Source organism: Triplophysa dalaica, chromosome 5 (genome assembly GCF_015846415.1).
Source record: "Triplophysa dalaica isolate WHDGS20190420 chromosome 5, ASM1584641v1, whole genome shotgun sequence".
In the NCBI taxonomy this organism is placed as follows: Eukaryota; Metazoa; Chordata; class Actinopteri; order Cypriniformes; family Nemacheilidae; genus Triplophysa; species Triplophysa dalaica.
Genome location: NC_079546.1, coordinates 12,330,209 through 12,344,934, shown reverse-complemented (window position 1 = coordinate 12,344,934; position 14,726 = coordinate 12,330,209). Strand labels below are relative to the sequence as shown.

At 37.9% G+C, this 14,726-nt stretch overlaps 1 protein-coding gene across 1 annotated transcript; it reads right to left on the bottom strand.

Annotated features, from left to right (window-relative positions):
- Positions 1–1,098: 1,098 nt before the first annotated feature.
- Positions 1,099–13,623, bottom strand: itih5 (inter-alpha-trypsin inhibitor heavy chain 5). Its single transcript, XM_056748492.1, is given in 16 exon segments — positions 1,099–1,950; positions 3,300–3,677; positions 4,546–4,662; positions 5,978–6,031; positions 6,153–6,605; positions 6,608–6,709; positions 6,712–6,767; positions 9,140–9,452; positions 9,651–9,822; positions 10,096–10,212; positions 11,056–11,225; positions 11,478–11,725; positions 11,943–12,053; positions 12,560–12,723; positions 13,284–13,328; positions 13,415–13,623. Coding segments are annotated over 16 exon segments (2,931 nt in total). The 5' UTR covers positions 13,538–13,623; the 3' UTR covers positions 1,099–1,642.
- Positions 13,624–14,726: the final 1,103 nt, after the last annotated feature.

The following is a 14,726-nucleotide window of genomic DNA, read 5'->3' as shown; positions in this document are numbered from 1 at the left end:
TGAAGATCAACATCTATATACATACATTCTAGCTACAGTCAGCGGGATAAGGGAGCTAAGCAAACTCGAGCACACCTGGAAGGGGCGGGTCTAACAACCGTTTGACCCCACTCTGATAACAGGGGCCTAACCACACAGTCAACTCAGAGCTTCTCAGCGCTTGTCATATACAGTGTAATATATCACTTTAGTATTCATGACAATAATTTGATGATATTCAAAATTAACAGTCTCTGTCCCTAATTTAAACCCGACCATGACTGCTCACTTTTTGGGAAAACTTGGTTCAGATTTTTTCCCAGTCATTTTCTCTATACTCATTCTATAAATTTACATTAAAGAGTTCCAACTCATGACAACCAACCTGCTCAGAAAATTATTATGATATTCCATCTCAAATAGATTTTATTATCATTTACTCAAATGCTTGTTATTCCAAACAGGTATGACTTTCTTTCTTCTGTGGAACCCAGAAGAAGATATTTCGAAGAATGTTGGTAATTGAACAATAGTGGTTTACATTCACTGCTATTGTCAATGGGTACCGGCCAACGCCGATTCGGTTACCAACCTTCTTCAAAATATCTTCTTTTGGGTTCAGCAGAAGAAAGTAATTCATACAGGTTTGGAATGAGATGAGGGTGAATAAATGATGACGGTATTATCAATTTTGGTTGAACTATCCTTTCAGTCATAGGCATTTAATTTTGCAGTAAAACGATAGTCGCCAGAAATTTACCATGGTCTTACCAAAATAAATAATGTAAACATGGTTTTAGAAAAACTATGGTAAAATAATATTATACTTATTTTTCCTAAGGTTCTTGAAAACTTTATTGTGATTAGCTGATAAGATTTAAAGATCCTGTGCATGAAAGTTTGCGCCATCTAGCGGTGAGATTCCAAATCGCAAAAAATGCCTTTCGAAGCTCTACAGTTGATTACACAGGACCAAGTTGTCACGTTTTCGCTTCTTTGCTGAACGAGATGACTACTGATGTTTATGGGCTACTGTAGAAACAACATGGCGAATAACATGTAAGGGTCCCGCTGTGTAAGATAGAAATAGTTCATTCTAAGGTAATAAAAACATAACACTTCATTATAAAAGGTCTTTATACACTACTGAAGACATAATTGTGTATATTATGTTGCATTTTTGTCAACAGATTAAAAAATTACACGGCACCTTAAAAGGGATGCAACATTTTTTGCTGACAATACACGACTATAAAGTTGTTCCTGGTCTGTGACCGTATTACAGTCATTTTAAACACGATGAAGTTGATGAAGTTAGTTCCCATACAGTCGGGTTCTCCCTTCCCCAAAACTTAACTATCTATAGATGCAGAGCTGATGGTAGGTCTGTTTTTGATACATTTATATTAAAAATCGAATAATATTCTTTCTTTTAAACCTTAAAAACTATGAAGTCTGAACAATGTAAGTTATCATTTAATATTTAGTACAAAATTAGTCTTATATTAACTAAAATATATATTTTTAGATTCTTACAAAACAGGCAGTATATAGTATATATCCACACCTAACCGGAAACAATTTATATACTTTAAACACTGTAAATGTATGTGTGTGTGTATGTAATTTTTATAGTCCAGAGATTTTTGTGTGTATGAGTGTTTCAGTTTGTGTTTGTTTCATTAGCTCTGTCACCTGTGTCAAACAGATGTGACACCACATAATCGCTATACTGCCCATCGATCAGTTTAGCTGCATTGTTCTTGGCAAACCAGCAATCTACTGTCTGCTTTCCTGAGTAGATTCTCCTGCTTTTCTTCAAGACAGTGACCGTTCGATCCTTTAGCTTCAGGGCGGGATAACTGGATACGGTGATATTTTTATCGAGTGGTTCCGCTGTGCTGTTTTTTCCCGTCGTGCTGATGTTTCCAGGGATATGTGTCAATGTGATGTCCTCAAACAGGAACTGACCTGTGAATATAGGAATATATATATATATAGGATATTGTACATAAGAAGTGTGTTGTTATATAGAGATGCTTGTATTATAGTTAGAAGTATATTTTCTGAGAGAAAATAAGTTAGTATTTCTTTTACAAAATTTTATTAGCTGCCTGATGGACAGCATTTTGATGCATCTGTCATAAATCATAAAAATCGCAGAGAACTTTTTTTATCCTCAAAGACAATGAGATTCAATTAAGTAAACAAAAAATGTGCCTTAAAGGGTAAGTTCATCCCAAAATATAATTTGTGTGATTTTTTTTTTTTGACACCTTCCGGGGTCTTCGGAGCACAAATTAAGATATTTAGTTGACATCCGATAGATTTCCAGGCATCCTAATAGACATAATGGTTATAGTTGTTGTCAAGGTACAGAAAAGTACTAAAGATGTGGTTAAATTGGTCCATTCACTCATAGTGGCTCAATTGAAGTTTTTGAAGCGACGAGAACTCTTTATTTGTGAAAAAAAAAAACACAGAACGCACATACGTCGAAGTACTCTCGTGAACGTGCACCAAAGACTGGAGAATATATCGATTAAAGTTGTTATTTTGGTTTGTTTCTCGCACATAAAGCGTTCTCGCCACTTCAAAAAAATTCAGTACAAAATATGTGTGACGTCATGTGGTAAAAAATCACACAAATATGATTTTGGGATGAACTTACCCTTTAAGTTTCCTGCATTTTAGAAATTTCTCTGGAGAAAAAGACTTTATTGCAATCAAAAGTCAATATTCTTGAAGATTTTAACTTTTTTTTTCACATACATGTGAACTGATTTTATAATTTCTCATCAAATGTATTCAAATCTGCATTACTAAGTATACCTGTACAATCTAGCCTGCATTTATTTACACCTCCATGTTCTTCATACTGTATTTTAACAATCGTCTTTTTTGTTTCTTTTCTTATTTCTAAGCAATTTTAGGAGACACATTTGAGACTACGTTGATTCTTCAATGATATCCGCTATGTACAGTATGATGGAAAAACCTCTGAGCAATAAGATTTGTCTCTGGGCTCCTGACACACAGGATGCTTCACTGTTCAGTGTTTTATCTTCTCTTTTTTTATGTCCTTTTGATGAACTTTTAGAATCAATTGGTGAGATGGTGAATTTTTAAGAGAATCAACACGTGTTGATTGCAAATATACAAACACTATCCATGACACTCCCCTAACCTCACCCCTAAACGTAACGTCACTGGCGTGAAAGCAAATCGTACAAATACTTACTAATACATTTGTACGAATTCATACGAATTAGCCACCTAGTAAAATAGTTTTTCCCTTGAGGTTGTGTTGAGGTGCTTACCTAACAACCCATGTGTATCCTTGCTCAGTCCTTTGCTGTTGGCGATGTAGAATCCAAGGTGATCTCGCTGATAGGGGGCTGGATTTTTGTAATGATGAAACAGAATGACGAATTTGATGGTCCCTTGGATGGTCACTGTGAGGTTTGCATTAGCAATGAGTACCAGGCCCAGATGTGCAGTTTCAACAGAAATACTGGAGCCCGGAGGAAGGATCATTCGGTCACGGCCATCCAGTATGACCTTCTGTGGGGTCACTTCAATGTAAGAGCGGCTCGGCTTATTGGCTAATATAGTTATAGTGCTGAAATACGTCCGCTGTTCTTTATGACTGCCAACTGGGGCTGGAGCACCGATCAGCGCACCGTTCACAGTCACACCTAAACAAAACACAAACACATTGGAGATACATACACCACTATTATAAAGCAGGTCAGAAAAAACACAGAAAATATAACATCGACATTTTGAATTCTGTAGCGTGTGGAGCATAAATTAAAATGTGATGCAATTTTAAATTTAGAAAAGTATATATGGTTCAATATACAATTACATAAAGGATTATTAGGAACACCTATTCAATTTCTCATTAATGCAACTATGGTGGTGATGTAATGGTGTGGGGGATGTTTTCTTGGCACACTCTAGGCCCCTTAGTGTCAATTGGGCATCGTTTAAATGCCACGGCCTATCTGAGCATTGTTTCTGACCATATCCATCCCTTTATGACCACCATGTTCCCATCCTCTGATGGCTACTTCCAGCAGTATAATGCACCATGTCACAAAGCTTGAATCATTTCAAATTGGTTTTTTGAACATGACAATGAGTTCACTGTACTAAAATGGCCCCCACAGTCACCAGATCTCAACCCAATAGAGCATCTTTGGGATGTGGTGGAACGGGAGCTTCGTGCATCCCACAAATCTCCATCATCTGCAAGATGCTATCCTATCAATATGGGCCAACATTTCTAAAGAATGCTTTCAGCACCTTGTTGAATCAATGCCACGTAGAATTAAGGCAGTTCTGTAGGCGAAAGGTGGTCAAACACAGTATTAGTATGGTGTTCCTAATAATCCTTTTGGTGAGTGTATTTTAAAGGCCAACTATTTAATCTCTAAACTTAATCTTAATGTTAAATCTAAATGTAAAAATTAGGCTAAATAAAGCTAAAACAATTCACAGCTTTCATAAATAAAACGTGTCTTTTTTGATATACAGATTTAAGTAGTCGCTCGTGTTTACCGGAGTCTTTATGGTCAGACACCAGTCTGAGAATGTGCCCTGGCTCTCCATTGATGTTGAAACACACAGTGAGTTTACTGCGGGGAAATTCCACCACAAAATGAGGATCACCATCAGCTACAGACAGATAAAACGTAATGTGAGACATAAAATAATTATTATTTGTAAATTACAATAATTGAAACAATACTTGACAATTAACCATTTGAACAACTGTTCCAAGAACCCTTTAAAGTTTTTCACATGTGATCCCATGGACTTCGCATGGGACTTCATAGGATGCGCACGGAAATTTCAGAAACCCCATATTTCAGTTTTATTATCAGTTTTATTTTATGTGGCTTGCATAGGGGAAAAACCATACAATATTGTTGCTGAAAACTTGTATCTCCATTTTTTTTTCATGATTTTCTCATTAATTATAAATTATCGCTCACCCTTCATGTTTGTTGGATTTCTTGTGTTTAAAAAAAGCACTGTATTTTGTCCAAATTTAATTTCCTGTTAAGTGGCAGTTTTGGAGATACAAGCTTTTAGTCCAACAGTGACACTATTTAAACATTTGGAAATACCAATCTGAATTGATACCTTTTTGCACATTTCAGTGGTGATTTAAGTTACTGAAACCTACATTGCTTAAACAGTTTGGGGATTTCACTCTTTACACATAGATGGAGCTGCTAATGCACAACTAGAATATAGCTTTCCAGGTACGTTATTAAGATAACCCCGATTGAACCAGTTAGAGACTTGGTATGTGTGCATGGCTGAGGCTAGGTGGACATTGCCCCCCCAAGATTATTCTGGAGCCCCTCAATTGAAATGATAAAAAAATGTAATACTTCTTAATGGTATTATTGGTGTCAATTTCATCAAAGAAAAAACTATAATGCATGTTATGAAGCATGATTATTATATATATGGTGCCCTGTATTTTTTCCAAATACTAGACATGACATTTTGTTGCAAATGAGTCAAATAATGCTTGAATTTCATGTGCAACACAAACAAGTCTTTTTTTGAAATAGAAATAACTCTTCAGAGCTTTGAGACTTAACAGGGCTACCATGGACGGCAACAGTTTTACTTATCTGATGCAGACTGCCTTTAGCCGCTTACATCAACGAATGTATGCCGATGTACAGTGAAAATTACAACACACTACCCCCCCCCCCAATAGTTTTTTCTCCTTGACTTTTCCCACCCCACCCCCTCAAACACAGGTATTTCAATTAGAGCCCATACACAACTCCCAGTAGCAATTGACTTCGCTCTGATGAAGCCTCTTTTACTCAAACTCAACAAAATTACAAGCCACCCAACCCAGACGATGTGAACTGACACCATTGCTTTTACTTTATTGCTGCTTTCAACTACACTCACACGTTCTCACTAAACTGCACAGCAGATGTACAAAAAAGTGGAAAAATACCGGATGTTTTGGATAAGGTGACAGACTTCTCCTTTTTGGGATTTTGAGCGCCACCTGCAGATAAAAAGAAGAAAAGTAAATTGGCACGGATTGTTTGAACTTTTTTTGGTGAATATTTTCAACCCCATATATGATCTAAAACAAATGTTCACTCGTCCAATAGGAATAAACACACTTGTTGCCTGGACGACTTCAGAACTTTGCTTCGGTGGTGCATTTCTATAGAGGCTCTGGGGTGTTAGACTGTTGTCATCATCTGACAGCTGATTGGATGATTCAGGAGGAGGAGGTGCTTCAGTGGGCTCCGCCTTTGCTAAAGTTCCATCAGGGAGCACTTGCGGTTTTTCCACTATCATTTGAGTAAGCGGGGTAAAGAAGTTATACGTTAACGAAAGATTTGTAGCATGTTGTGTGTAGTTATCTCTCTCGCTGCTAGTTTGGCTGCGGAGGCGATCCTTTAGTCCATCTTTAACGCTCAGGTATCCCCACAGTCGCTCGACATAACCATCAGCATTCGGACCGGCCTCTGCCTCCACTAGCTGCCTTTCCGTTTCCCGTTCTTGCTCTCGTAAAGAAACGTCTTTCTCTAGCACGATGCTTCTTTCGCTGTTGCTGGCGGTAACCTGATGTGGAGGGAGTCTGAACTGCGATTGATCAGTTTCCCCGCCACCACCAGTTCAGAGCCATTGAAGTAGTTTGTGAAAAGGTGTTGGGTTATGTATTCCACAGCATCTCAGAGTAATCCACACGGATGTCTGATAACAACGGTGTGCCAATTTCATCATAGAAGCTGTTGAGTGAATACAAGTCAAGGATTGATAAAGATGGAACAGATGGAAATAGCATACTATGCACTATGCACTCTAACATCTAGGGTATGAATTTAAGAAGGGTAGCATCCTCCCAAATTATAATAACTGAAGGTGCAAACAGTATTTGCAAGAAATGATGACAAGTGGATAATTTATTTGTACTGTCTATGTAAATTTGCAACCCTTGAGTGTGTTAAGTTTCTGGCGTAACACACTTTCAATATGAACACACTACTCTTACTATTTAATCCTTCAAAATGATGTAGAATAGTGCATATGTGTGCAATTTGGGACGCACCCTAGGATACAATGGCCCTTATTTGCTTCAGAATGTGGGTTAATAAGTCATGTATTCTTAAGGTTCAAGTTGTTGAACTTTTAGAATGAAGCCCAATTGTTGAGGCTTGTGTAAAGAATTCTGACCTATCTTGGCGCCTCATGACTTTTGACCTTTAAACTTGACTTTTAAATACATTTTCAATCATTTTTACTTGATCAAGCGGTGTTAGCTTTTAGATAATAGAGAACATAAGATGACGCTTTTTTGAGACAGACATCAATCCGACTTTTTGACAAATCTGCTTGAATTAATTGACGGGATGAAGGCAGCCTTTGAGAGGAAAAGTGACATGCTAGCAGGATTTACATCTGTATGCACGCAAGCTGGGTGGAGAGCATATAGCTTCCCGGTGAAGGTAGGCTGTAGAGGCTTCACCGGAACCTCCCCACAGCGATCCCTTAAGAGTCTCGGGGTCAGAGGCCCCAAGCTTTAGAAAGCCTTGAAAGACCCGGCGAGGAGGCAGGGCAGAGGAGCTTTTGGATCTGGCTAAGCAGAAAAGAGAAGGCTTGGGGGAGAGACAGATCCTAGGGTCACTGCAGGGGGCAGCAGGGAGACGTCCCTGCCACTGCTCTACCACCTAGAGATGTTCCTGGAATAAAGGAGGCGAAACATCAAGGACAAGTGGCTCCTTGCTGATGACCCTGCAGATGCTCAACTGGCACTGGTGGAAGTGCCTCTGGCAGAAATGCCTAGCAGGTAGTCTTACCTGCGCTTATATCATGTAGTGTGTTTTGGGCGTTATTCCAGTAGGATTTAATGGTGTTCTATCAGTTCCCATCTACCAGATGACATCCCACCAATAGAAATCATCACATACCAGTAGACACCATCATAGTTCCCATTAAATCCAATACAATTCCCATTACATTTACATTCTTGCATTTGGCAGACGTTTTATCCAAAGCTATTGCATTATGTTCATACATTTGTTTCTGACTATGTGCAAAAACAATGAGATCGAACCAATGACATTGGCGTTGCTAGTGCCATGCTCTGCACTGAGATACAGGAAACCATTATAACCATTAAATCCATTAAATTTTCTATTGTTACAGGGTTCTATTCCCTGCTGGAAAAACAAACCATTGAAGACTTTATAATGGTTTTAAATGCTTTGAAAGGGATTTGAATTGATTTTAATGGGAACTGTAATGGTTCTACTTGTATGTGATGGATTCTATTGGTGGGATGATAAATCTTATTGGAATAATGCCCATAACACACTCCACACAGGGATTCTGTGGTGGTTTTCATGGGAAAAAGCTAATGGTTCATAATGTTTTTTAATCGAAACGTTCGAATTTCTGTAATGGATTCTGTTGGGTTTCTGTTGGTTTTTTTCAGCAGGGATTTTTTCACAATTCTTTCTCAATATAGTGAAAATATTCTCTGTGGTATATGCTAGGTTATGAAAAGAGTGAAATAATAAAACAATTCTGTTGAGCAAATGCAACCTCCCATATTTGAAAACCAACACAACCCATGGCTTGTCATAACTGTTTGATGAGATAAATTTGTCTGATCTCATTTGTGCGTTGTAGTATGATTTGCTTACAAGCTTTGACGTTGGGCTTAAGACGAAAGTATGCTTTGTTATTACTCGAACCGAAGGGGACGTGCACTATCAAACGCAAAGCCATGCAAATGAAGTATACTTCATTTGACTTGTATGCATACACATTGTGACACATTTAAGTGCATCGGGACTAATTGCAATACCTATTCTAGCTTACTGGCGTCCTTAAGGAATAGTTATGTAGGTCTTAAGGTAAATTGACCCCCGCAGGGAGTTTTTCTATTCACAACCTACAAATTCAAATGAAATAACCACCTCATAAATGAATAAGGTTCTTCAATAAGATTGCATTGTATTGGTTGTTATGTCATAATCGATGGAAATGAATGCCTGGATTGTCTTCTAATACTGTCATTTTTTGTGTGTTTTTGTGTGTTTAATCATCTTACAGACTAAAGGAAACGTGTAAAAGCCAGTCGTTATATATTTCATACCCTTTGAGCATGGCCTTGGCATCAGCATCCTCTGGGATTCTCCTCATGGTCCCACAGTTCTCCAGGGACATCCTGTCCAGCAGTCTGTAGTCCACATCATCACCCATACCAATTGTAAAAATACAGAATTTCTCCTGCACTGCAGCTTTCGTGTTTCCAATGATGGTTGGGCTCTGGACCACCCCCACTGTGGGCCGCCCATCAGTCAGGAAGATGATAAGTGAGACACTGTTGTGATGGGTCTCGTCTTTGCTTGACAGGTAGTCCCTTAATAAGCTTGAGCCAGTCTGAATAGCACTGTTAATATCAGTGCCTGAAAATAAATTTCAACAGTAATGAATTAAATGAATCAAGTTAGCACAACAGTGACCCAAATTACAAATTGCTGTATGATTGTGTTGTTTGGAACATACGGGTGGCTAAACAATGACATCCTTTTCTGTTTTGGGCAAACTACTAATGTTTATAATGTTAAAATGTGTAAACAGGGTGTGTTTGGAAGATTTTCTACCTCCAGTGGGTGAGATCATGTAGATGAATTTCTTGGCATCTCGCACGTTGTTGGGTGTGACGGGCACAAGTTTGTTCGGCTGCCACACACGGATGCGATTGGAAAAAGTGACAAAATTGAAGTGATCGTTGGGCCGCAGCTCGCGTAGGATTGTGAACAGAGCGTCTTTGGTCTGGAGGAGAAAAAGTAAGATAACTATTGAACTTTGCCATTTCGTTCAGAAAAGGGTGTGGGTGTCTGTGTTTCCAACTATGAGATCACAAGAACCAGCTGGGAAAAACGTGTCATAATATGATTTCCTCTTTAAGACAAATTAATACATACAGTTTACTCTAAAGAGGAGACTGGAACACCAAGTATGAATTTTCAGTTTACTGTGTCTGTTTACTTTCAACTGAGACTGAAGAACAGATGTGAGATTTGATGCTTCATTTAATGTATGTACCTGTCTCATTTTCGTCCCAACCATAGAGGCGCTGGTATCAATCACAAATACAACGTTCTTAGGCACGACAGGGAGGTCTTTGGGGGCAAAGTAGTGCACGAAATGTCCATCTAGAACCTGAAATAGAACAGATACTCTTAACACACATTCAGATGTGTGTGTGTTTGTGCGCGGCCGCTCGCAGTGAGGTCAGTGTGCTTGAGGAGTTTGAAGTCTTTGGTGACTTCATCACATTCTGAATGGATTTAAAACATGTCGGAAGGGAAGAGAATGGATAACTAAATAATATGAGAAGGAGTAAAACCACGTCAAAATTCAAGGAATTCCACTTTTTTGTAACCGAATGTGATTAGCACAAACAAAATTGAACCTAACAGAATGCTAGGTTACGGTGGGAGTTTTTTACTGCATTTTATTGTTCCCTAAACAATGACAATAAAGTTCTATTCCATTCTATTCAGTTAAAAGGAAATTGTTTAGCCTTTACTAGGTGTGCTAAGAGGTTTTAGGTCATTGCTTTGTTGTAAATAATGTGTTCTGGCCTGGGCTATTAGTTGCTATGGTGTTCTGGGGGGTTGATTATTATTACTTGTTCACTTGACCTAAAGCCCACCCGCAAGTCTTTATATGTCGGCCTCTGAAAAGGACTCCTTTCGTTTAAGTCTATTGTATTTTGTTGTCCATTTTATTATGCTATGTAATAATATAACTTTGCTTGGAAAAGTAATATCACGCGTGAGGTCGTGAAATTTGAGGTATTAAATACTAGACGTATCTAATACTGCTCATACCTGAGTATATTCACTACACACTGCAAACAAATAATTTGTTTAATCGTGTCCAAACCATTGAATACATGTTTTCAAATATTTTTACAACTTTTTTATTTTTAAATGTTATTTTGACTACTTTAAATTTTGTAATTGTTAAGTCTATAGTTTTTTTTGTATGTGTGTGTACCTGTATGTCCCCAATGCCCATCTCTCTCTCTACATCATACTGGACCACAAAGTCTCCCAGCATGCCATTTGTGCCAATCTTGGCCTGCTGCACCATGCTGGGAGTGAATCTGATCTTGCAGAAGGTTTCATTTTGTTTGACTACAGTGGAATCCGGTGGTCCTTTTTTACCTGAGGAAAGAGAAAGTGTATAAAAAATATACAGTATATGTGAATGTTTTGACAATAATGCATTCATTTTTGGATAAAAATGCGTTTATATAATACATATTTTGCATATGCATCACAAAATTTTTTTTAAGTCGTGTTCTTGTTTAAAAAAAACTGAAAAAAATGGGCATTTAATTTTTGTTCCTAAACATTTAAATCCAATGACAGCACTGAGGCATCTAGATGGATACAGCTGGTTACTATCTGCCTTACCATTGCCATTGGAGGCTGATGTTTTGGTGTTCCGTAGAGGTAAGACTTCTAGGTAAGTTATGCGGGAGTGCTCCACAATGGTAACGCCCACACTGAGTTTGCCGACCAATTGCATTGGCCGAATACTGGTCACATGTTCATAACGGCCCAATCGTCTCTGCAGCAGCTCTTCATAGGTTAGGAGGAACATGGCCCGGTTGCGTCCAGGGATAGTAACCTCCATGCGAAACAACTCCATATCACCCTCACTTGACAGGGACAGAATGAGAAAATATTGCTCTGGCTATATTAACTTTTTGTGAAACCATCTCAATAATTTTTTTTTGAGAAAACCTAAATCTCAAATGATCTTAATTATTGCAGGGGAATTCAGTAAACCTTGCCCAGGTTTAACCCCAAAATATATTGAGAATGTTTCTGGTCTTATAGGTTGAAAGAAATGATTAAAGAGAAGCTTATCTTCACCTCTTCTCTGGTGAGTCCTTTTTCGGTTTGCCATTATTTTCTTCGCCTTCTTTCTTTATCTTCTTCTCTTTGGGCTTTACCTGACTGGGAAAGACACGTCCTGCCACAATCCTTTGCCACCATAGCAAAAGCATAAAATTAGAATTTTTATTATTAAATGAAAATAACATTCTCAAGCCACACAGGTTTTGAAATAACTCTTCGTAGGTGTATAAAGGCCTTTTATAATAAAGTGTATCGTTTTTCTTAACTTGGAATGAGCTATTTCTATCTACATAGAGGGTCCCCAAACATGGAAAACGGACAAATGGCTCCGCAAACTGTGCTTCGTAAATACATTATCTCTGTAAATACCTGTTATAGGCCTAACCTAATGACAAACATCCTCTATTGTAAACTAACAAAATATGCTACGTGTCATCCTTGTGACACAGTAAACGTGTTGGTGTTCAGTGTTACAGGTTTAAGTGTAAAAATGGCTTTTAAAGACTTCTAGCAACACACATTATTAATAATATTACAGGTTTGAGAATGACCAACATTTTAATCGAATAAAAAAGAAGCATTTATAGATTGATTAATAGATTTGCTTAAGTATGCTAAGTTTAAAAACTTACATGGTAAAGTTGGAGATGTACGCAGCAGGTGGTATGTAGAACTGAAAGACCCCTTGGGCGGCAGCCGAGTGTCTGTTTAACATGTTGCAGGACACTGCAGTGAAAGCATAGCGGGAGATGATGGTGGTCTGGACCGACAGCTCCAGAATATGTGCTTTAGTTTCCTGGCAAATGGCAGCAAAAGAAATAAAGACCATAGTTTAACCAGATAAAAATATCGTGAATAGTTGATTATACACATGTGTGATGTAGCCAAGTGGTTGAAGATTTGGGGTGATAGCCTCTACAAAAAATGTATGATGGCAATAATAGTTTCCCACAATTGTAACTTTATCCATCACTGTGAAAAACAAAGAAAACGTGATACTCGTTAATTCTGATGATACCAATAATCATAATAACGTGCAATGATAACTCTTATTATGTAATAAAGACTTAACAACTTGCAGAAAAACGTTTTAAGGGTCAGTCAGTGAGCCAAGACTTGCAAGATACTTTGGCATCTTCATAGGGACTCTGTAATTTGTGACGCCTTGTCCAACTAGCTTGTATTTGGTAAACACATTGCTTAACTTCACTGAACAAATCAAACTTACAATTTTATTAAACTGTAAAACGATTTAAACAAAACAATAGGTAAACACATGTTCAAAGACTATGCCTTGAGAATTGTATTGTTAAAAACCGATGGAGAGCCCAGTTGTTGCGCGCATTTTTTTTTTACCTTATTTAGTGACGTTCTCACCTGCCGCGGGATTCTACGAGCAGTCTGGAGACAAAAAATGAGATCGTTGTAAATTCTAGCAATTAATAACAATCAAAATGATTTTTTTTCCTATATAAAGTGTGTCCTACGGTATTTAAATCCATGTCATAAATCACGTCATTTTCAAGGTCCTCGTCCTGCGAAACTTCAGCATCCTCGGTTTGGCATTGACATAACGGACACAAAAACAAGACGAGCACTATACGCAACATTTTAGGAGATGAAAGTCTGCACTGATGCGTCTCTATTGCGGGTCGAGTAGTCGAGTGGTCGTGGTGCGTGATCAGGGCGGTTTTTGTGTCCCACCCATCTTACGAAGGCACTTGTAATACGCACGCCTGCTTGGTGCAAGTGGTTGGGGGCTTATGTGTTTTTGGTTCTAGACCTAACAGACGTTATTATTTAACGCACTTTGCAACAAGTGATCTGTCCTATACTTCATTGCCGTTAGGTAATTCAGACAGTTGAGCAAACCCAATTCTGTGAAATCGTTTGTTATTTAATCGTTTCATTATCAAATTTTAGCCTATTGTCTTATGTTAAAATAACAGTAAATTTTATAAAGACAAGTAATATTTTATATAATATATTTTCACAGCATACTCGCTGATTTTAAGGTGTTCAAGCAACACGCGCGCTCTTCTAGATGTTGAGCGCAAGGATTATAATGTTGTTAGTGTAGTGGTCTAAGAAAATCATCACTGTATTGCCATCTAGTGGTTTGTTTAGGTAACCACCGGTCTGAACTTGTTCCTGTTAATTGTTTGACAGATCCAGTTTAGGATGTATGGTAATCTAGGGTACAAACAGCTAAGCGTTCTTTTTTAGCAGTCCCTTGTTTTTAGAATGTTGTATTAAGTTATTTTTAGGACACTCTCTTTGCACAATTTTATGGCTCTGTAAGCCTGTGTACATCATCGCCTCTTAGATTTGGGCACAAAGTAGACCCCAATATTGCACTTAACTATCAATGGGATCTAAGCAATATTGTAGAGACACTTTAACACATGCGGCATATTGAAGTGACACAGAAAATGTGTCTGAATGAAATAGAGTAACCTTGTGGTTAGAATAACCCCAGAGAGGACGACACGGATGTGGTGCTGGTGATTGGGCAATATTCTAGGTAACAAGGGCATTATTCAAACAATATGGTGTGTCTATTCTTGAATTGACATTTCTTTAAATTGTGTCGTAGTAATATTTTGTCATTTGCGTTTATCAACAGCTATTCATTTAGTGTATTTAATCAAAATGTTTGATTACAAAATAACACATGCCATGGTCTAAAACAACATTTTATAGTGAAGAACAATTTCTTTCATATACGATATTAACAGTGATACTGTGGAAGAACCAATTTTGGTTCCAGAAAGAATAATTTCTCGCTTTTAACAGTAC